Source organism: Strongylocentrotus purpuratus, unplaced genomic scaffold (assembly GCF_000002235.5).
Source record: "Strongylocentrotus purpuratus isolate Spur 01 unplaced genomic scaffold, Spur_5.0 spur5_scaffold_6, whole genome shotgun sequence".
Taxonomy (NCBI): Eukaryota; Metazoa; Echinodermata; class Echinoidea; order Camarodonta; family Strongylocentrotidae; genus Strongylocentrotus; species Strongylocentrotus purpuratus.
This window is the reverse complement of record NW_022145612.1, coordinates 18,236,449-18,260,785: the sequence shown is the minus strand read 5'-3', so window position 1 is coordinate 18,260,785 and position 24,337 is coordinate 18,236,449. Positions and strand designations below refer to the sequence as shown.

General features: G+C 36.4%; 1 protein-coding gene across 13 annotated transcripts in view; it reads left to right on the top strand.

Moving 5' to 3' along the window:
- Window positions 1–24,337, top strand: part of LOC591084 (histone-lysine N-methyltransferase 2C) — a 60,034-nt gene that overhangs the window by 3,865 nt on the left and 31,832 nt on the right. For 5 of the 13 annotated variants that reach the window (XM_011682993.2, XM_011682992.2, XM_011682983.2 and 2 more), the window contains exons 2-29: window positions 1,556–1,701; window positions 3,670–3,707; window positions 4,953–5,047; window positions 5,599–5,985; window positions 7,489–7,725; window positions 8,057–8,187; window positions 9,037–9,146; window positions 10,327–10,431; window positions 10,859–10,916; window positions 11,349–11,529; window positions 11,957–12,071; window positions 12,579–12,772; window positions 13,385–13,545; window positions 13,962–14,137; window positions 14,569–14,715; window positions 15,200–15,328; window positions 15,897–16,031; window positions 16,465–16,569; window positions 17,005–17,186; window positions 17,854–18,018; window positions 18,632–18,810; window positions 19,277–19,498; window positions 20,162–20,299; window positions 21,279–21,407; window positions 21,952–22,070; window positions 22,463–22,684; window positions 23,294–23,417; window positions 23,874–24,020. In XM_011682993.2, coding sequence (XP_011681295.2) covers window positions 1,695–1,701; window positions 3,670–3,707; window positions 4,953–5,047; window positions 5,599–5,985; window positions 7,489–7,725; window positions 8,057–8,187; window positions 9,037–9,146; window positions 10,327–10,431; window positions 10,859–10,916; window positions 11,349–11,529; window positions 11,957–12,071; window positions 12,579–12,772; window positions 13,385–13,545; window positions 13,962–14,137; window positions 14,569–14,715; window positions 15,200–15,328; window positions 15,897–16,031; window positions 16,465–16,569; window positions 17,005–17,186; window positions 17,854–18,018; window positions 18,632–18,810; window positions 19,277–19,498; window positions 20,162–20,299; window positions 21,279–21,407; window positions 21,952–22,070; window positions 22,463–22,684; window positions 23,294–23,417; window positions 23,874–24,020 — 4,138 coding nt within the window. In that variant the 5' untranslated portion in view covers window positions 1,556–1,694. The remainder of the gene's footprint in view (window positions 1–1,555; window positions 1,702–3,669; window positions 3,708–4,952; window positions 5,048–5,598; window positions 5,986–7,488; window positions 7,726–8,056; window positions 8,188–9,036; window positions 9,147–10,326; window positions 10,432–10,858; window positions 10,917–11,348; window positions 11,530–11,956; window positions 12,072–12,578; window positions 12,773–13,384; window positions 13,546–13,961; window positions 14,138–14,568; window positions 14,716–15,199; window positions 15,329–15,896; window positions 16,032–16,464; window positions 16,570–17,004; window positions 17,187–17,853; window positions 18,019–18,631; window positions 18,811–19,276; window positions 19,499–20,161; window positions 20,300–21,278; window positions 21,408–21,951; window positions 22,071–22,462; window positions 22,685–23,293; window positions 23,418–23,873; window positions 24,021–24,337) is intronic. The other 8 variants (XM_030972777.1, XM_030972772.1, XM_030972775.1 and 5 more) reach the window with 8 other exon arrangements.

Here is a 24,337-nt window from a genome sequence, read left to right as displayed (position 1 = left end):
AAGCGCCATCTAATTAGTTCCATTTTATTGGTTTAAGGTTTGAAAATTGATACTCAATATTGTGTTAAAGTTATATCAGAAAAGATAATCTTTATTTTATAATTCCACGGGGGCGATTTTTAATTTTGCAATCGCCCCCGTGAACCATCTGACGGGGGCGATTGTGGAGCTCACGGGGGCGAATCGCCCACCGCCCCCGTGTATTTTGAGCGTTGATTATGTTTATGAAATGAATCAATATTCTTATTCTTATGAGGTGTTACATTTGTTATACATGTAATCAATTAATATAGAGAGAGAGAACAAAAAATGTTCATTAGCTCATGCTCTGTGAATTTATCCCTGTAAAGATAGATTTCAGATCTACATGTACATGTATCTGTCATCACACCTGTGTACACATTTTTGTTAAATAGAAATTTCTCCTGACTAAGGGTATGTTTAGTATGTTTATGCTCAACTTTTTCTGGCCAGAATGAGGCATTTGTTACGCGTTTAGTTCAAAACATGTTTGCGTCCTTTCTCATTTTTGTAGAATCACCGAAAAAAGGCGATCATAATCGCCGATCGTAAACTCACAAAAAGGTGCGTTTTGGATCGGCGATTCTGGGGAAGCATAAACGCACAATCATTTGTAAACGCGTTTCAATGGGGTCAACGTAGCATGCGCAGTGCAGGTTTGCGAATCCAGCTGCAGAGCCAGAATCATGCCTGGAGGAGCCAGAGAAGTGAGCATTACATGTAACAGTACACCGTGGAACTGCGATTATGATGAGCGATTCAAATCGCTCATTCTGCCTTTAAAAATTGAGCATAAACACACCCTAAGTAACTTAAAAATGAATTTGGAATGCATTGGTAGTGTGACTTGAATGACTTGTTTTCTTGTGTGAAAAGTTGCATGCACTGTGGAAGATGAGTGATTGAAATTAATCAAATTTGCAAACAATATGCTTTTTCTTAAATCAATAAAATGGTACACAGGACTATTCTAACACTTTGTTTATTGCTTAACACCTTCTATCATCTATTTATATATTCACCCATATTAGTTAAAGGTATAGACCAGTTTTGGAAGCGCCCCCCTCTCAAAAAAGTAAATGGATGCTCTTATTACCAATCATGTGAAAGAACATGTTTTGACTAATACATGATGATATCAATTTTGCCAGGAAACTGCCTACTAATTGATATATTTGGTAAATTATCATATCGATTCCAGCCTGGATAGATATCGCGAATGCACTTCAACATTGAATATTTGGGCATATATTTTTGCTTTTTTGCAAATTTTAGGTTGAAGAATTGCCATCTAAACCTCTGAAGGCAATATTTAAACGATATTGAATGGATATTTCGCACCCAAAAGCCTTGAACCCCAATTTTACCATCACCGGTCTATATCTTTACGAAATACGAATCAAACAAAATAGAAACCAATAAAATGCTGAAAGAACATACCGGTACATGATATGATGTAACTGTAAACCGAGAATCTTTTTTTATCATGCTGATTTATCCTCGATCCCCTCTGCCTGTACATTATCAACCATAGATATTGTCTCATCGGCCTCTGTCCAAGCCCTTTTCACCGCTCTCTCTCATCACACCTACTCTGCCATTACCATGCTGTACTAAATATCTAAGCTCTCTCTCTGCTGGTCCACTAACCATATACTGGAGCTGGTTATATTATGTCAGGTGAGATTGTGTTTGTGTCTATGTGTGTCCAAATCTTGTTTCCTATCCCTTTCTTCATAGAATTTGGACTTAATTTCATGCCAGTCTATATTTTATGCTGTTACACTTAACAAGTATTTTTTAATTTTTGTTAACTTTTACAACATGTATACATGTATGTACTTAAATTTAGTCCACTTCACTGGAACGAGCAATGACATCATTTGCACATACGGTAATAACAAATGGGAGAGATGCTACATGTACATAGATTATGTGATAGCTCTTTTAATTTGGTGCAATTTTAACAAAAAATCTTTTGAATTAAAAAAAACGTTAACTTCATGTACTGTACATGTAGCTACATGTACGTGTATATTACATCAATACTTGCAGAATCATGAGACATAAACATGCCAATGTTTTGTGAAATGAATTTGTGTCGTACAGTAGTTTACTAGTTTTCATACAAAGTTTAATAAATCTGAAAATATCTACTTTATTTTAGCTTCCAAGCTTAAAGGAATAGTCCACCATGATAAGTTTTTCAATTAATGAAGGAGTTTATGATTTTTTTATACAGGATACCCTACAATGTACATGTACCTGTTCATGCCTATATAATAATACTTTTCTCATAGATATTTTGGGCACAGATTTTGATTATCAGGTAGGATTATCTTTGGGGAAAAAACAAGAAAGCATGAAATTGTTTCATTAGTGTCTAGAAAAGCAAATAAAACAGAGTACTATGCAAAATAGATCACCCAAGATTTGTTCAGAACCTCCGCTCATTTAAAAATTGTATTCTTTATCTGATTTTAATTACTTTCCAGTAACAAGTCTCTTTGTTTTTGTATCTGTGTGTGTGTGTGCCTCTCTCTCTCTCTCTCTCTCTCTCTCTCTCTCTCTCTCTCTCTTTGTCTTTTCATTTTTGTTACTCCGGCTTTATGAAAATCAACTCAAGGGTGGACTTTCCATTATTTACTAACAGCGAATAAAAAGTTACATGTATGTTTTTTTTTCTTCTTTGACTTAGGTAAGATCTTTAAAAAAGTGCAATAGTTCTTTCCTAGATGGAAACCACCATGTATAAAATACAAAACACCCAAATACACAGACAGGAGAATTCTCCATGTTATTATGAAAGAATATCGTCACTGCTTTCTATTTGCTAATTTTACATGCACATTGATGTTAATGCTGTCTATCAATATTCTGCCTATAAATTGAGCAAAATTATTACAGCTTGCAAATGTATAGACCAGTATATATAGCTTTACAACATGCTTTCCCCTTGGTAAAATTACATTTACAAAGAAGTTGGATTTGTTGGCTACTGAAGTACTTGAATGCTCATTAAGTTACGCCTATTTCTATTATACACTTGCAATGTGTACACATTTTTCACGTACAGGATATCATTGTTTTTGTTGATGATAAATTTCAATCGTTTGTGAAGGAAATTTACTTGTAGTTTGATAGTTCGGGTAAAACATATCCATATACACTGAATTTACATGTACATGTAGATGTCCAAGTGATTTATGCAAGTTCTTGCCCAAGTTTTGAGTGGTAAAAAATTGATGCAGTTTTTAATAATTAAATATTTGCATTTCCTGACAGAAAATGAAGTACATGTACTACATGTTGATCAATACAGCATACCTTTGATTATTTGAAATATGTCTGTTTTCATGTTTGAGCATTCAGAGTTGTTAACTTTATTAATATTGGGCCAAGTCATCAGATAAATAATTTTATCCTGAAATAATTGTAGAATATAAGACTATACTAAATTTGGTAGCACTTTCTTTTTACATTGGCTAAAAGGACATGTACAGTTGTACACTGTATTTAATAGTAATGCATGTAATTGATTGAACTTACATTGGGGTGGATTACCAGTTAAAGCGTTTCTTTATATTTTGTGTTTTATTCAAAATATTTTTGAAAAGTTATTACCCTCTCTCTCTCTCTCTCGTACAGGACGCAGGAAAAGACTTGGCCATAAGCCAGAATCAGAGGTGAGTTGAATGCTGTGACTGTTGCATGACCAAATTCCCTGAAACATATTATTGAGCTTTGTGTGGGAATCTGCTATTTCACAAGACCCTGGTTATTATCAAAAGAGAAGTGCAGTGATGCATGAATATATGTGAAATACATTTGTACATAAAATGTATGGTAGCCATTTGTAATGCAGTACTTGTCTTGCTCTTATAAAAGAAATTTCATATATATCGTATTCTAGAATAAACTGAATTGTGTTTGTTACACATTTCGACAATCAAGTCAATTCCAAACATTACTACAGTCAAACCTGCTCTAGTGACCACCTGTATAGAAATACCTGTATAGAAATACCACCTGTCTACAAATTTTATTTCCCTTGAAAAGGATTTCTCATTGAAACATGTACTAAAGGAACCTGTACATAAAGACCACCTGCCTACATGTCCATGTATAAAGGCCACTTTTCTTGTCTTCCTTGGGTGGTCATTATTACATTAGTACATATTACATGTACATGTTTCACTCACCTGTATTAAAATGATGTTAATAACTTGAAATTCATTAGGAAAAATGAAAAAAGAAAAGAAGAGAAAGTCATCTAATTGGGAGAAATTCCTAATTGATAAATCAGTGGCTATGTATTTGTACATGTACCTGTACCTTGTCTTTGATACCAACTTTTGAAAAATAGTGTCTATAATGACAGAAATCTGAATTTATAGATGTATGTTATTCTCATTGATATCTTGAAAGGATAATGATTTTTATAACTATGAATGAATTTAGAGTCTTTGATTCTGTACTAGATCGCAGTACATATAAACTGTTACATGTATGGTTGTGTACTACCACCGTACATGATGTATGACATAAGCAAAATTTACCACATTAAAATCAAATACATGTACTTGCATGGGTATCTTTGTGGTAAACTGCATGGAAATTACATTTTCTTTGCTATCTACAGGAAATTTTAAATGATGGAAACCATTTAATGTTCTATGGGCATGAGAGAAAATTTACTCTGTAATTTCAAGTACTAATAGAGGCTACTTATCAATGCATCAATATCATGATTATTCTATGAAAAGCTACATCTACATCTCACACATGACAGAAGTGTATGTTCTTGAAATTATGTTTACATATATGTACTCAAAAGTCAACATTTTATTTTGAATTTGCTCTCGCTTTGTTTCGTAAAAGAATATATATTCTAACCTTTTATTTAATCTGTTTTGATTGATTACATGTAGGTCTCGATGGATGTGGAAAGCATTCCACAGAGAAGAGGAAGAGGCCGGCCGAAACGTGAAACATTCAATGTCAATGAAAGACGGAAAGGCCTCAGGTAGACAATAATTTGTTTTTCTTCATCATGTTTTTTTCTTTGTAGCTAAAGTCAATGTCCAATTAGATTTTTTCAATCTTAGTTTTCTAATCTTTAAAAAAAAAAATCTTACTTTTAACCAAAGCTTGCCCAAAGACATTGTACAAGTATTGAATATCTTTTAGCCTATGCAATATGCATATTTAGCTGTAGTTTCCAGAAATGCTGTATTGTGTTAATGATTGCAAGTGTGCCTTGTTTAAAGAAGGTATTCTTTTTATTGATTTAAGTTCTCCAAATATTTCATGTAGTAACTGTAAACAAAATACCTCAACATTAAAAAAAAAAATTGTACGTCTTTAGTTAGACCAATCATGTTTAATTATAAGTGTTAAATACAAGATGTGATTTCTTGAAAAAAGAGGATGTTTCTATAAAAAAAAAGGAAAATATATATTTTGATGATTCATTCTGCTGGAAAAAAAAGGAAATCCATAATCCTTATCCAGAATTAAGCCAAGTTTGAAGCTGTTATTTAAAAACTGTGTGTCATTTTTTTTTGTCTATTGTAGAGTGGAGGGTGGAAGTGAAGAGGAGCCGACAGATCTTGCAATAACTATGGATACAACTCTCAGTAACTTGGAGGTGGAACCCTCCTCCAACAAACTAAACTTGGACAATGAATCACCAGAGGAGGAGGAGGAGGAGGAACCAGAGGACGATGACCCCGGGGATATGTCCCATATGATCGACCATTCAGAATCACAATTAGTGGAAAGAACTTGTAGCGACCAGTCGCTGGTCAAGTCTTTGGATTCTTACAGTGCTGCAACGGACAGTGGGGTAACGTCCCCTGAGCTGAGTCATAGAGGGGTCAGCCCCGGGCATACAGGGGGTTATGGGGGTAGTCTGATGGATGAGAACCAGTATGACGATGATGTGATGGATTGTAATAATGGGTGAGTATGTTATCCTTCAGCTGGAAGTTGTATCTAACCTCATTCATGTTGTAAACAGTTTTGTTTTCTGCATATAGTGTCAGAATGCTAGGTTGTATTAGGGATGCTGCAATAAGATCAGTTTATGTCACACATTCCACTTCAGTAGTTCCACTTTAGCATTTCCTCCTCTCTCAAAATTGTGGAAGTGAAGGAAATCATTGAAATATGAAGCACTTGAAATATTATACTTTTGCTTTCAATTGTCAAAGCACTACCTTGAATTTCTGCTGTTGTTGATCCTGGTACACACAGCTATTTTTATGCCTCCGTTACGAAGTAGCCGGAGGCATTATGTTTTCGGGTTGTCCGTCCGTCCGTACGTCCGTCCGTCCATACGTCCCGTTCTCGTGATCGCGTTATCTGAAGAACCGATTGATGGATTCCTGCCAAACTTTGGTCATGTATGTATCTTGCAGAGCCGATGAACTGATTAGATTTTGGGGTCACAAGGTCAAAGGTCAAAGGTCAAAGGTCACAGGGCTCATTATGTATGCAAAAACAGCTCGTGATCGCGTTATCTGAAGAACCGATTGATGGATTCCTGCCAAACTTTAGTCATGTATTTATCTTGCAGAGCCGATGAACTGATTAGATTTTGGGGTCACGAGGTCAAAGGTCACAGGGCTCATTATGTATGCATAAACGGCTCGTGATCGCGTTATCTGAAGAACAGATTGATGGATTCCTGCCAAACTTTGGTCATGTATTTATCTTGCAGAGCCAATAAACTGATTAGAGTTTAGGGTCACGAGGTCAAAGGTCAAAGGTCACAGGGCTCATTATATATGCAAAAACAGCTCGTGATCACGTTATCTCAAGAACAGATTGATAGATTCCTGCCAAACTTTGGTCATGTATGTTACTTGCAGAGCCGATGAACTGATTAGATTTTGGGGTCATGAGGTCAAAGGTCACGCGGCTCATTATGTATGCAAAAATGGCTTGTGATCGCATTATCATTAGAACAGATTGATGGATTCCTGCCAAACTTAGATCATGTATGTATCTTGCAGAGCCAATGAACTGAGTAGATTCTTGGGTCATGAGGTCAAAGGTCATGGCTCATTATGTATGCAAAAATAGCTTGTAATCACGATATTTTGAGAACCTGTTAATGGATTACAAATGAACTTGAATTTGAAAAATTTCTTCTGTTTTGGTTGGTAAAATTGCTCTATGACGGAGGCATCATTTTCGACTGCGCGCAGTCGAATTCCATCTAGTTTTTTCTTTTATCTTTTATCAGGTAGGGTGATATTTTTTTTCTCACTGGGATATCTTTTATATAAATTCTCCTTGTAACAAGAAGGAATTTTTTTTTTTTTTCTTCTTCTCAATTTATCAATGTGCATGTCACAACTACAATACATTCAGAAATGGGCACATAAATTCTGAATGCTAAGTATTTTTGTAAGAGTGTCACCCGACTCAATGTGATATTTGTTTGATTCCTTCTTTCAGTAGCAGTGATCCGAGCTGTTCCCTCTGCTGTTGTGGTGAGCGTAGCTTGCTAGGGCAGGGGGATCTACTGCGGTTCGACTCCACTCCGGGATTCAACCCCTTCAGGAAACCCTTGCCCAGGTCCAGACGGAACTATGAAGAGGATGCTCCTTATAATCCTAACGAGAGCAGGAGCCAAAAGCATCTCACATGGAGACGAGCTCGGGGACCTCCTAAGGCACATAAGCATGGACTGGGGTAAGACCTTCCGTCATATTTACACATAACTTCCTTCGCCGGTATCTTCAGCTGGATTTCGTATAATTTTGTTTTCCATGTTGTTTTGCATGTTTTTCATGTACATGCGACCTTTGTGTATTCATGTTGTCCAAAATGGCATATCCAATGATGACTATTATTTGTATAGACGGGCAGATGTGTGCCCTATCTCTCTACCCTACTTTGACATTAAAATTATCAGTCTTGAAAGCATTTTGTATTAAATACAGGAAATTTCACATGTAATTGATCAGAATAAATTGATATTTATTTCATATTCGTTGTTAATTTGTTTTTGTGTTTCTTTTAGGGATAGAAGTAAATCACCTCGTAGGAGTAATCCTGATTCTATCAAGGATCCATCATTAGACGGCTTGGATGAATTGAGTCATGTAGGCCATGCTGATGAACCAGATCTCCAAACTCTCTTTGAATTGGCAGGTAAGAAATCAACTATGACTGGATAGTATTATGGCATGAGGGGTTTAAAAACCTGGCATGGTGGCTCAGTGGTTAGAGCGCCCCCCTCATGAACGGGAGGTTGTGGGTTCGAATCCCGGCCGAGTAATATCAAAGACTAATAACAATGGGACCTTCTGCCTTCTAGCTAGGCGCTCAGCATATTAGATTGGAGAAGGGTAGTAATAATATATTATGTTATGCAGGGCCTGCTGGAAGAGCAGTTTCATAACTGAAGTGGCTACCCTGGGTAAATAAAACATTATTATTATCGGATCATGCACATCGACCACTCACACACAGTATGGTAGCTCTAAAATGAAAAAATATATAAATACCTGCAGTGCTACACTTATGCTATGCTTGGCTGGTTTGTTAGATTTCTCCTTCACCAAATCAAACTCTGCCTCCATCAAACATTTACATATTAATCATTAGGCATTTTTGTATTCCTAACAATAGATATCTCACATTCAACAAAGGTAAAGTGCACTTCTCTTGGTGTATTCATCAATGTTTCAAATTTCAAAACAAAATTATACTGTGTGGGGTATGATACTTGGACTTCAAAACATGTTGGTATTAGGGCAGAAAAAAGTCACTCAATTGTTAAAAGGGTCTGTTAGTTATAGTGAATAGTGATGAAAATTTATAAAATAATTCTTTTGGCTGTTGAGAGTCAAAAAGACTTCAACCTGTGTACTATCACATACAGTTAATGAGCTTTAGGCTCTCAGGAGATGATACAGTGCCTTATAGATTGCTTTAAAGTTCAATGTAACTGCAAAACTTTCATACAAACATCTTGTTTTCTTGATTGTTTCTTCACAGGTCACACAACAGCACATCACTGCTGTGCTGCCTGGTCAGATGGTGTGTGCCAAAACGAGAACTTTCAACTCCTCAACGTAGATAAGGCTGTATTCTCAGGGATCACTCAGGTATGAAGCTCATTTCCTCAGTGTTTATTCTTGCAGTAAATTATATTGCTGAACATACCTTTTAATGAATTAGGGAAAATCTTGTGATTTGAATTTGTAACTAGATGTAGAGCATTCAAGAACAAGAACATAAATGCTCCCATATAATTCTGTAAACCAACTCCCTAAATCTGCCATGGAAAAAAAGACACGTTTGTAGTTTTTCCATATTTGTGTATCTCCTAACACAGAGATAAATGAGTACACTTAGTGGCCTTTATTATGTGTACTTTTTTCTTCTCACTGTAGTGCCATCCATGTACAGTCAAACCTGTCTATAGCGCCCACCCAAGAGAAACATAAAAAGTCGTCATTGTAGACAGTTGGTCTCTGTAGACAGGTCCCTTTAGTACATGTTTCACTGAGAAACCATTTTCAAGGGAAACGAAGAACGTGGTCTTTGTAGACAGGTGGTCACTAAAGCAGGTTTGACTGTACACATGAAATAGATTTCATTTTGTGCTGTAGATGTTTCCCATATCATCTGTGAACAGGCCTTCAGGCTAGTACATAACGGATATGAGCGCTAAATAAGAGGGCATTGTTATTTATTATGATTCACAAGATGTAAATTGAGATATTTTTAGATTCTGCAGTAAAGCATATAATTTGAATGTCACTCCATTGTTTCATCGTCATAACATTATTAACTCATTTGAAAACAGGCTTCATGGATGACTTGCCTTTATGCACAATTAGGGTCTTATCTTTTGTGCCATATTGAAAAATGCTGGCATGAAATTTTATCATGTTGTAGTCACATGAAGCCCTGCTCCATGATTTGAGGCTGCAAATCCTATGAACCACTTAGCCAAAATAAAATGAGATAAACTTTGTGCATTACACATTTCTGTATAACACACTACAGCTACAGAGATGAGGAAGTGTATGCAGGGCTTCCTACTTGAAGCTATCTCTTTTGCCTCTTACTGTTCATTTAATACATGTAAAGGGTATTTGTTTTGTATGCTGCCATTCATAATTAATTTAACATAGGAAAAAGGACATAGTGGTTAACCATGATGAATTTCTAGGGCTTAATAATATACCAATTCCAACTCAAATTTGGTCCCAAACAATCACATTTTACACTTATTATGATTACGATATCTGACGATGCCTTTGTGTTTTTCCACCACAGCGCTGCAGTTACTGTCACAGGTTTGGAGCCACCATTTTCTGTGTGGAGCAAGGTTGTAACAGGGTCTATCACTACCCATGTGCTGCAAGCAGTGGTTCCTTTCAGGTAATCCTACACCATCTATTTCATCTCTATATTCTCAACTTGAGTCATCTCGGATTCTGATAGTCATGTTTGTATTGATTAAGTTTGATCTTGTTTTGGATTCATTTAGTTGTGTTTGGTTTCCAAGTATCTATAGCTATTCACTATTACGGCATATGTGATGGTTTAATGGTATAAACAATATTTGCAAGAAGAAGAGTTGACCAAACCCCTGAAATAATGTGCACCATTTCATAGAACCTGTATTAAGCTACTTTTAATTTACGGTTTGAAGATAAAGCCATGTTTTCATGTCTTTCACAGTGTCCATTTGAGGTTTTTGAGTAGAAGGTGTAGTCTTGAGTGAAATCAGCCTTTCAGGAAAATTTCTGTTAGCTTTCATGAAACTGTGTTTTAATTGAGATGTTTTGATTGTGTTTCTCCATAGGGTATCAAGTCTCTTATTCTGTTGTGTCCAGAACATCTGGATTTAGCAGAAGAGAGGGGTAAGTCAAATTATCTTTTTTTTAAATATTTTGTTAAATTATTCGACATATCTTTTGTCAGAGAGAGAGAGGAATATCACAATCTTATTACGTAAACAAAAGCACAAAATAAATCGGATTTTGGTTTCAGTTTTACTCTGACATAAATGTATGTTAAATAGCCATGGTGCTTTCCTTCCATTACTCATAGCGTGGTGAATCAGGTTGTATATAGGGCATAGTGTATTTTTTTCATCCCTTGCTTGGTAATGGATTGTTCCACTTGGAGATCGTTTGCTGAAAGAATTTAATTTGTAGTGAAAAGTCCATTATTTGGTCATATTCATTATTTGGATGCACCCACCATGCAATATCTATTGGTTTCATTTTCAAATTAATTACAGGAATAAAATTTGTAAAAGTTTATTCATTCATTACATGTTATCGTTTCAGTTGAGATGGAGGAGTTAGAATGTGCCATCTGTGACCTGCCTGGCAATCTCTCAGAGTCATTATTCTGCACTAGTTGTGGACAACACTACCATGGCTCTTGCCTTGATCCACCTGTCTCCATTGACCCTGTTGTCAGGGCAGGCTGGCAGTGCCCAAACTGTAAGATCTGCCAAACTTGCAGGTATGTTGGGAGACATGATTATGATCTTCATCATCATTTCTATCATGAGCAGTCTTTATTATTATCATCATTTTTGTTATCACCTACTTCATCATTACCATTATTTGGATTACCATCATAATCATGCTGTTATAAAAAAAAAAAATTGCATTGTACAAATATGTGATTACTGATTTCTGATCATACAGGTGTTATGATTCATTTCATTTGATTCACATTGCCTTGATCATATAGAGGTATCATACCATTTTTTTTAAAGCTCCAATTAATAATGATGCTAGAGCATTGATTGCAGATTATATGTCTTTCTCACTCAAACCATGGTTTTGGCAAACATTCTTGATTATGTAAATTAAGAAAAATACCATCTAATTATCTGTTATTAGGCATAAATAGTTCACCAAATGATGTTTGTTTATGTTTTCAGGCAACCTGGGGATGATAACAAGATGCTTGTGTGTGATACATGTGATAAGGGCTATCACACGTTCTGCCTGAAACCAGCCATGATTACCATTCCAAAGAATGGCTGGAAATGCAAAGTAAGTCATCCATAAGTCTTTTTCTTACATAGTAACATCAGATAATATCTGCTTGAATCTATGTTTAAATTATTTTAAAAGTTTGGTATTTGAATCCAAAGATGTTATACTTCAACTTATAGTTGGTAAAACACAAATGTATTCATTAGCGAGATTAATATCTCCAAGCTTAATTGAGGAGTTATGTTTTTTATTTGTCATGATATGAATGTTTATTAAAATGATGTGACCTTTTATACACCAGAAAATCCTGTTATGCATTTGCCAGTTTTGAGTCTTCAGACTACTTGCAATGTTTGGTCCTTAGTAGGCATATGAAAGCATTGTGTTAGCATGTTAAGTTCAGTAATGTTTTTTTCATGCATACTGCGTATAGATGTATTCTTCATATGTCTGACAGATAGCTTGGAAGTTTCTTAAACTCATTCCATTTTGTAATGAACCTTCAATTGAGATTTAAAATTGAGCTATAACTTATTTCATTTCTTGTATTCATTGTTTTGACAGACCTGTCGGGTATGCACAGATTGTGGTGCAAGGACGCCGGGAAACGGTCCCAGCTCAAGGTGGCATCACAACTACACCGTCTGTGATAGCTGCTATCAACAACGCAACAAGGGCTACTGCTGTCCCATCTGTGGCAAGGCATACAGGCATCATACTACGCACAAAGTCATGGTCCAATGTCATCTCTGCAATAGGTAGGAATTGACAATGTTGGCTAAATTGGTGAAGGGAACTTGGAGTTCAGACTAAATCTAACAATATTGCTATGGAAATTAAGATTTATGCAACCTCTAATATCAAATGAGGTGCTTTTCATTAAAAAATGTCTTATATTGGAATTGTGATCTGTGACAATCATAGTATTTGCAATTAATTCATGTTATTTATAATCCCTTGGGTAAGATTACGTTGAAAACATGTAGTTGAGACATAACGACTTACCTCTTGCAAATATGTTAAGTCTGTACATTTATTGAAATGTGTCATAAAATTATTTGTACTAAAGATGTTTTCACTCCTCGGTTATATTATGATTGGATGGTTATTTTTTGTTTGTTATTTAGGTTACATAATAGTTGCATAGAATGACAGTTCTAACCTTTTGAACTCCCTAGAAGCAACATTTTATACTCACATTTTTGTAGGCCAGCAGGGGCAAAAACTCATTAAAGCTTTCCTTTCTGATGTGAAATTTGTTTGTTTGTTCGTACAAACATTTGTGTAAAAGCTCTTTGAAGCCAAGATGCCTTGTTTGTATTTTCATATTGAATCTGTTTCAAGCTCACATGCATTGTTTATGTTGGTAGGTATGTTCATGCTGACTGTGATGACAGAACAGTAATAAGCAAGTACCAGCAGAGCAAGGCAGCGGGCCAGCCCACACCCTACAAGTGTCCAGACTGTCGTCATAGACCAAACAGAGGACTGGAACTGGAGAGGAGAAGATCGGCAAGCCCCTTTGAAGATGGTTAGTTGTTCCTTACATCAAATAAGATATTGTTAGATTGTGAGTCCTGTATTAGAGTGAAGTCAACCTTTGTGGCCATGCGACACCATTTTTTTTTGGACGAAATGTATTTACGATGTTTATGGAAAACAGATTTGGAGCTTTAAAAAATAGTACCAAGAGATAAAATAAATGCAACAACTGCAGAATACCCAATCTCACAAGGAACCGTAACCCTATTTCTGGAAACGCATGCTAAAACAACCACCTTGGGATTTTTTTAATACTACAGATGAAACAGAAGAATGATAGATTTGCTGTGCTTCCCCAGTGCCATTTTTGCAATTTAAATATATCCAGTTAAGTGAAGGGAAATGCATTATTTTAGTTCCTAAGATTTCATGTTACACAATCGGAACCCCTTTCTCCTGTGATAGGGAGAAGAAGTCCCTTTGCATCCAGCTCAAGAACACCTCCTCATCTTCCTATTCCAGATGACACATCGCAAGACCTGTCATTGAGTGCATCCAGTGTTCAGGAGGATAGTCTGAGTCTGAGTAGTATCGACACAGATTACACCATGGCATCGGATGATAGAAGGCCAGAGTTACAGGTATGTTATCATGTCGTCCAGTCTTCAAAGAGAAATTGTAGTTTCTGGAGTTTGTTGACTGATGCTGGTGCCTTTTTGGGGATGGTTATCACTAATTTCCTTTCATTTATTAGCTCTCCTGTACTTATCATTCTTTCATATCACACTTTTTCTTTGATTGTATCCCTCACTTGTTTCTTTCCTTCCCCCCCCCCTCCTCTCCTTTGTCTCTTCCCCCTATCCTTTTGGCTCTCTCTCTCTGTTTCACAACCACCACCACCCTCATTGTCTTCTCAAATTGAATACAATGAAAGAGTTATGCATTAGAATAATCTAAAAATTTGTTTGGCACTAGTTACAAAAATGAATCCTTTCCAGCATGAAGTTGCACTTAAAATCAGCCACCTGATGTTTTCTGAGAAGTTACATCTGATCTGTTATTTGATTTGCAGCAGGAGTTTTCAGCATCTCTATCAGGATCTAGTGGGTTGTCCATGACCATTGCCTCCGTCACCAGACACCATGGAGGAGGCAAACCTCTGGATAGACTCAGTCAGCTGGAGAGGATGGGACGAAGAAGATTCAGTGGCAGGCCAAGGGTAAGCTTTGGATTCTAAAGCCTTCTTCACGTATGATACCGCAAGCTGCCTAAAAAAATGCTATGTTCTGTATGTCATTGCATAAGAAAACTAGTATGCTAATTTGTGGTGGGTAGCTATTTTATTCCACACCTGTGTGTCATATATTTTCATTTAAAGTGATTCTAGTTTACCACAATTTTTTTTAAAGGAAGTTTTCCTAGTTGTGTTTGAAGGAGACTTGATATAGGTCAGTGTGAAGAAGATTTTGTTTATTACAGGTGTTTTTAATAGTTCTTGTTGAACTATTGTGGCCGTTATTGTTAGTGATATTGGTAGAAATGTAAGCCCTTGTTGCATTTGGGAGGGCAAATAAAGGTGTGTTTAAAAGATTTTTTTTTTTTTTAAGAAAATCAAATTATTTTTATGATATGTGGGCTAAAGGCAGACCTTGATTACCAAAATTTGGTATTTGTCATGAATGGTATTGTCATTGTTGTTGCAGGGAAGAGGCAGTAGTAGCTATGCAGCTGTAGGGAGGAGGAGAAGGCAAGGAGGAGGAGGTAACGTTGGCGGCAGGAGAGGTCCTAAACCCAAGATCAAGATTGCTGCCATACAACCTGCATCACCACCAGTAAGTCTAATGATACCCGTTGTGCATAGACCAGATTGATAGTAACTAATAGGATTAATCCCTTGCCTATTGCTGATTTATGATAGATTTTCATTCATACCCCAGTTCCATGTTTAAACAGGAAGAAAAAAGGGGACTTCATCAGATATTAGAAGTGATTAAGTTTACCAACAAATAAGAGGTTTTGATGTGGAAATACATCTTAGTATATTCCCATTCATTTCCATAATTGAAATGTGAAATATTCAATGCCAAAGTGATTTCCATTCTTTTCTCACTGCAAAAAACATGGTTAATCTCAATACATGATAAGGTATCAGCCTCTGTCATACAATTGTTTTTTTCTTGGGTGGGAAGGGGGGGGGGGGGGCTGGGGGAAGAGTTGACATGTTGTACCTATCTCCATAACCCTACATACATAAATTGCACTAGCTGTGGACAAAGGCAAGGGAAAACAATCAATTTATGATATAAACATCTGCTTTTTCTTTCTTATCTAATCCATTCATTTTGTGTAAACAAAAGGAATGCTATGATTAATTGAAATGTAAAACCTTTTGTTCTACAGCCCGAAGATGAGTTAGAATTGATAGATCCCGTGGTTGTTGAGAAGCCTTCAGCAAAGGAGAAGGATGAGGAAGATACCTCCATGCATAGCACTGTGGTCCTCTTCTCCGTGGATGACAAGTTCACTGCAACTCAGGTAATATCTTCACTTACTCTGGTATCACCATAAGTCTAAAAGTGATTTTGTATCCCATATCATCCTGAACATGATGCGAGACTATGTTATGTTTAGGGGGTCGTGACCTGAGATGCACTCTTGCAACTTATGTCATGTGTCCTTTGACAACATAGATACGACTTATCTTATGTTTCTTCTGCAATCTGCTGTCATTACATAGACTCCTCAATTTTAGCCAAATGTTACTTTCTTTACCTTATAACTATTCTCTTTGATGTGTGCATAAGAATGACACAGTGCCAACAGTTCTCTTTGCATACTTTTTTCTACAAATTTTGATTTGTAATTCTCATATTTTTTATTTTGATCAGTTGAATACTCACTGTATACTGTAATTTCTGATATCCTCTTCCTTTTCTACAATTTACATTTCTTCATTTCTGATGTATAGGACATGTGTTTGAGCTGTGGCAGCTTTGGTCTTGGATCAGAAGGGAGATTACTAACGTGTTCTCAATGTGGCCAGTGTTATCACCCTTACTGTGTCAGCATAAAGGTATGTTTCGTTTGTTTATCTTTATTTGATATAGTAAATACATTTGTTATAATAATCTATAATTTTGAAAGGGATGGTGTTTGAATCAAGCCCATACAAATCACTATATGCTATTATGTTTCATCTGTAGTTTTAGTTGAGCTTCTAATCATGAAAGATTCATGTACTTATCGTGCATGCATGGGATAAAAAACAACATATCACAGTCATGTACGTTATGGATTATTTGCCCACTGTAACTAATACCAGGTCTGCAATTTTTTTTTTAAACACAAAAAACACCCCCAAAAATATTGCTTCCCACGATTTGCTTGCTCCTTATATTAGAGTCGACTGAAGTTTATAATGTGTTGTGTCAACCTCTTTTTTTAACAAAACTGCTTTTTATACCCAACCTTTGAATGTTAACATCTCTAATCTTACATTGTGTTCCAGATCACGAAGGTTGTATTATCCAAGGGCTGGAGATGTCTAGACTGTACTGTGTGTGAAGGATGTGGCAAGTCAAGCGATGAGGCTAGGTTATTACTGTGTGATGATTGTGATATCAGCTATCACACCTACTGCCTAGATCCACCATTGCAGACTGTGCCCAAAGGTGGATGGAAATGCAAATGGTAAGATTCATATCTGAACTGTCGGGTTTTGGGATATAACTGTCCCTATGATTATCTTTCTGTTTAAGAAATTGAATTTGAATTCTCAATACTACTACTACCAGTACCCTCAGTTTTTCTTGTAGATGAACTTAGATGCTTTGTCAGAGAAGGAGGAATAATTCGTAGTCTTAATGAATTCCTTCTCTTTTTCTAGTTTTTATTTGCATCCAGAGTGAGTCAATGCATGTCTTGAATTCTCAAAGCACTCATATCTCCATTTTCATTTGGGGTGGTCCTACAAGCACATATTATAAAGCAAATTATGTGCTTTGTCTTTACGGTTGCTGACTTTATTTCTTAATCATGAATTACAATATTTTTCAGATTTGGTAAATAATCCATCTTCTCGGAAGGAAACTATTTACTCTTTGTCCAAATTAAATGAGATATGATCTTGCAGCCTAAGGGGATAATCTGGAAGGATCAAATAAATGTTGCTCGTTGAAATTAGGCTTTGACATGTTTAGTACCTTATTGGTACCATATTGCCCTTGGTATTTTATTACTGTAAGCACACAAGCTTGGTATGAGCATCAAGGGTTTTATGCACTGGTTTGTACCCTACTCTTATGTATGTCTGAAGTTAGAAAGGTACAGTTCACCTATTGTTTTGTTTCCCCTGTAGGTGTGTCTGCTGCACTCACTGCGGGTCAGTGACGCCTGGGGAGAATGCTGACTGGATGAACAACTACACTCAGTGTGGACCTTGTGCCAGCATGACACACTGTGCATACTGCTACAGGAGCTACAGAGACAATGAACTCCTCTGCCAATGTTCTCACTGTCAAAGGTTAAATCCTCTTCCTTGATATTTAAAGATCTAGAAGGGCATTAAATCATATCATTTTACATAGAGCTAATACCCTTCTGTCTCTCAACAGATAATATCTTACCATTGCCAGGTGGAAGGGGAGACAATGTCTGAAGGGGAAATATATGTGATGCATTATATAGATCTAGAAATGGGATTCAGTGTATTAGTTGGTGGTTAATGCAACTTTGTGAATGGATGTGGCATACAATTTTAACTACTTTTGGGGATGGGAATGATTCCTACGGTGTATAGAGAGACTGGAATTGACTTCTATGAAAATTTACAATGATGAACATTATAATTATTAGTTGGTTTATATTGTTTTGTTTTTTTATTTTACTTGAGGCGCAATGTCTCAGTGGTATGGCAGTGGTCTCTGTTTCGAAACCAAGTCAATGTGCTAGTGCCCTTTGGCAAGGCATTAATCCTCATTACCAAGTCCCTTGGAGAGGACTTAAAGCCGTCGGTCCCCTAGTTGCTTAATTACAAGCATAGACATGCTATCTTAGCAGTCAGGTAAAACAAACATATAAACATACGTTGGAGAAATTATGTTTTTAAGATGGGATGTTTTCTCTTCTTCTTTCAGGTGGGAGCATGCTCTTTGTAACAGTTTGTACACTGAAGATGAAACAGAGAGAGCCATGGACAAGGGCTTTATCTGTACCCTATGCAGACCCTTCCTTCCTGAACCGGAACCTCAGCTTCCAGAACCCAGTACCGAGGAACCACCTCAGAGAATACCCAAACTAGCAATAAAAGAACCAGGTACATTTTCTATCTTTACATACCCATCATGAAATCATGAACTGCAGTGATGAAAAATAAAAGCATGAAAGAAAAAATAATGATGGATAAGGAAAAAGTGAAAAGATGGCATCAGAGTAAATGAGTGATTAAGATGGCCAAATTTGTTGAGACTCTCCCAACCACCCCTCCCCCAGCAAAAATCGATGTGCAAATTTAGGAATTATTGGAGGCACATTTGCCATTGTATTTTTTGGTTAATATTTTGTGTTATCTCGATTGATATAATTTGACATGAATGGTGGTTTATATCCACCATCTATGTCATAGTTTACAATTATTTCATTACTTTGAACTCCACAGTAGTCGAGTCTTCTGTTACCTTACATTAGCTTTCCATGACTAATCTTTCTGTACACAAGAATGAAATCTGTATGACACTAACACTCAGACACCCTTGATTCCTTTGTTTTATTTTAAAATACAGAACTGCATAATAAAGAGTTCTCTGTAGAAGGTGTTCGTTTGACAGAGACGGGCTTCAAGCAGATCAGTAGTATGGCCATGGCTCGCACGCACAAGAAATCCAAGAAGGTCAGATCAAGTCTCAAGATGGGCAGCCTGGCCATCCTTCGAAGCTTGGCTGATCCTCACTCAGACATCTCCAAGATCGCTGATCAGGAATACGACCCAGAAGGTATTGAAAGAGGTACGGGGGATATTGAGTGATCCAATATTTGCTCCAGCAACTTTTGCTTCAGACTTCATTTTGTCTGAGATATAGGGTTAGGGTTGGGGTTGCGATGGTGGTTAAGTTATGCTCAAGCTCAGGATTTCGGTTTAGCCCCAGAGATGAAGTTGCAAATTTGTATTTTTATGTAGGAATTTGATCTTAGAGCAGTTGTCGCAAAAGCGTGTGTCATGGAACCTCTTTATACGATCATTTCATTTCAAATGAACTTGTTTAACTATAATGTAATATATCTTCAGATGGGATATTTTTCCTTCGGTATTGACAGGGTTAATTAGAAGAATGAAAAACAAAACAATTCTCACATTTATGGCAAACTGAACATGACTTCCAGAGATATTTGTGCATTATTGCTCTTTGACAAATAGTTTTGACTGAGGTGTATACTGGGGCAACTCTAATAGAAATGCCAACTAGTACAATTTCGCCCCATATAATTGCAATTCAAAATATGAAAAGTGAAGAAGAATAAAAAAAAAATTCAGTAAAATATATAATAACTTTGTTTTTAATAATACTCATTTACTGTTTGTCATACACATAGAAACTGAGGTAATTTTATGGCTAATAACAAAAATATGTCCACATGTATTCATAATGATTTATTTATTTCTCTCTCAGTAGATCCAGAGAAGTGGAGGGGGTTTAGCCATGGAGAGAAGAATGATAGTAGTGTAGGTGAGGGGAAGCATCATCATCACCATCATCATCATCATCATGATAAGAAGAAGTCGAAACACAGATCATCATTACGACCAGGTGAGCTGCAAGTATTTATGGGTGTAGGTTTATTTAATTTTTCGAGTTGAAAATGGGAAGTCAGGTGAAATGCTGAATACATCTATAACATTCAACAAAGTGGATGGTACATAAAAACCAAGTGTAATAGTTCATCAAAATCTTTCATTATTAAAAACTCAAGAACAAGATTATATGTTGCAGTTTATGTGTGATGTTATGATCTACTTAAGTTGCTAGTGAATTTTGGGAGAGTTTTTTTGAGATAGCAGAAGCTAAACCACCTCACAAAAGACATATTCACCACCATGGTCATTGCATCACCAAGAATACAATTCCTTGTAATCCCTCTGTTGTGTCCATTCCTGAATAGGATTTAAAGTTTTCTCTTCCTTCAAACAGCTCCACATGTATTACTTACTGGCCACAAAAGCTGGTATTCCTCTAAGCTGTAAACCTGACATGGTGTTTCAGCTTTTGTTCAAAATCTGGTTTAACAAAGGAGATTAATCTGGTCCAAGTTTTCCTTTTGTTAAACTTGAGTCATACTTAAGATCTAATTGAGCTGAATTAGTAGAATATGGGACCATTGTCTTTTTGCATCATATAATGTGATGAAGGATAGTACGTGGTTCATATAGAATGTACACTTTACTAATCCAACAATATTTATATTTGTATTGGAATGGAATGGTGGTGGTTATTTTACCTGACTGCTAAGAAAGCCTTAATGCTTGTAAGTAAGCAACCAGACGGCCGACGGCTTTAGGTCCTCTCTGAGGGACCTGGTGATGAGAATTAATGCCTTACCAAAGGGCATTAGCGCATCGCCTTGGTTTCGAACCCGGGTCACCGGATTACGAGACCACTGCTCTACCGACTGAGCTATCACTCTACCGACTGAGCTATTGTGGTGTTCTTTTAGCTGTAGTTTCAGTAAGTTCATCTAATATGCTAGTATTTTTATAATAAGGATATATATGATTCATTGCCTTTCCAGGTATTGGAGGTTTCATTGCCAAGCCAAGGGGCTTTCACTCTCACAAAGAGAACCGAATTGCAGCCATGAGTAGAAGTATGTCAGAAGGGGCTTCAGATACCATGGATTCAATACGGGATCAATCAGAGCGTAAGTAAAATACTACGTAGCACCCGCAGAGTGATATAACAATGATATATATTTGAAAATATATAAAGTTGAAAATGACTTTTACAAGAGAAAAATCTCTCCTTACATGCTGAAAACTTTAGTTTGTTAATAAATTATCAGCTTATGTGTTTTGTTTTTTAATATTCGCTTTTGTTCACTCAGTGCATTTACAAAGACAAAATATAGTACAAACCACATATTCTTTTATCAGAGCAAAATTGTACTATCCCGGCTTTCGATTACAGGATTATCTTGTTAATGGTTTGCTGTATATTAGAATACAGCATATCGCTGTGTTATCATGTTATGACCCAATTTTCATTCAGAAATATTTAAGAAGTTTAGAGAAAATTCCTTTCATGTCCCTTGTATGTAGTGTAAAGTCCTTATATCTAGTAAGCAAACAATTAATTGCTGTCTCAAGCTTTTAATACACTTCATTGCATCTCCTTCAAGTATATTCATCATCAAGTTTATGCTGAGCTCTCATTTAAAGAGTCTGCTTTGGTATTCTTTTGAGCAGTTCTCCAGAGAACTCATTCAGTTGGAGAAGAAGGTCACTACGAGAAATCAAAGAAGAGGAAAAGAGCTCACAAAAGAAGTCAGCTGGAGAACCAGTTTCCATCATATCTTCAGGTATGTGTAAGTGCTTAATTTCTAAATTACATGACTGTCTTAGAAATTGATCGAATGTAAAATGTTAACATGTATATATGAGAATATATTTCCCTAATTACAGTCAGAAGTATGATGTTGAAGAATTACCTTTTTAGTACTTGTTGTTTTGGTTGTTGTAGACATTTCTTTATGCAAGGCCTACAGTGTGTATTGAATTGCATTTAATTTCTCAAACCAAATCTTGATTGATAGGAATGTTTGGAAACTTCAGACAACATCAAAACAACATACAGACATGAATATTATTCAGACTGAGAGTATGAGGACTCATGACATGTTAACGTTGACATATTATGAATGAACATGACAATGATGCATATATTTCATGTTTTCTTCACCACTTTCTACCCATTTAGGAGGCATTCTTTGGAAAGATGCTGCTAAACTCAAGCAAAGATCAGCCTACCATGAACACTAGGCTAGACATCTCAGATGAAGACAGCAAAAAGCATTCATCATCACACCACCAGAGTAAAGGTACTGAAATAATCAAAGTCTCCTCCGCAGAACACAAGTCATCGTTGAGTGCAGGCTCATCCAGACAGACCCATCACAACCAAGCAGATGTACACAGAGAAGTAAGATTCCAGTTCTACATTCTATATATTTATATTTCGTAGTCTTAGGCTCAGTTCGTAAAACGTGCTTTTCAAACAGAAGATTGTGGGAAGATTATGTGAAGAACCCACTGCTTTATCCGTATAAGAGTAGGGGGAAACTACAATGTCATGGTCCACATGCACACCCTTATCGGTTATCCCTGAAGGAGAGACCTGAGGGTTAAAGTGATTCAGTTCACTTTTCACCTCCCAGGCACAGGTGATGCCAAATGTTGATGATGATAATAATAATATTTCTCCCTGCCTCTCTCTCTCTCTCTCTCTCTCTCTCTCTCTCTCTTCACATTTGTCCACCTCCTACCTCTCATGTTTGCGATTTGTATTAATTTTCCCACATTTTTAGGCACAATCTTTTTGGAACATTCATAACAAATACTTGTATCTGAAATGTATTATCTCATCATCTCATTCATGAGTGAATGTTAATTATTCCTTTTAGCATTTCTGTATGCCTTTGAACAGTTATCTAGATTAATGGTAATTTATGTGTGCTTTGTATTGATGTCATTGTTGTTGTCATCTTTATAAGACTGAGTGATCTATGTTCCACACCTACCTGTTTTACAGTCTGCAGCAACGGTAGATGGTGCAGCAGGAGTCCTTGGTTCTGGTGAAGATCCTCTCAACTTCTTGCCTCAAGATGAACTCCTGGGTATGCTAATAGGAGATGGTCTCGGAAAGAATGGTGAAAGTGAGTCAAACTTTGTATCTTTCTCTTCGGGCAACACTGCTTGCATGAAGCATCGTGGTAATTGGGTATTATAGTACTAATTGTGTGACGTCTTATAATGTAGACTCCATGATAGGATTGCTGCAATATGACAATTTAGTAGCTGAGTCGTATGCATACAAACAAGCAAAAGAAATGCATTATCTCTCCTGTATTTCAACAATTTGAGCATATGAAGAAGGCCATGACCACTGAAATTTTGTAAGAATGTGATAGGCAACCATATCTTCCTTTTAGCAGTCTCCAGATTGTTGAATTCTAGTTTGAGCATAATCTTTGTATTAGTTACAACTTCATCTGAGATCTAATCCAAGTAAACTTTTGTAAGAACACAATAGGTACTTGTGCTTTCTTGAAATGGTCACCTCTGTATAGAACTATATTTCAAGCATATTATTGTTCCTCGCCTTTTTTCAGACCTGGATATTGATAGCATCGATGCAGAAGCCACACATTCTAGTACGACCGGGCAGAATGGACACACAACTCAAGCCAGCTCATCTTCAGATCACCTCAATGAGCTCGATTCGTTGCTTTCATATAACCTACACATTGTTCCTGAAGGTAAGCATTATTGAAAGCTGATAGCATTGTTATGCAACACATTGGAAGTGGTATTCACTTTTTGGGGAGCTACATCAGTGTTTCAATCAATCAGTAGTTCTTAGAGGAAACCAACAAGAAGAAGAAATAATATATGTTTGCTCAATAGGATTGTTGAATTTGTATATTCCCTCAGTGACTGTGACTCCGACTACAATCCAGCTGTAAACAGACTGTTTATTGGTTATTAGGTTTCAGATAATATAACTTTTTTCTCTGTCTCTTTGGTGTGACTGGGTTATTAAGCGATTTGCCCTTTTTGAATTGTAACAAAAAGA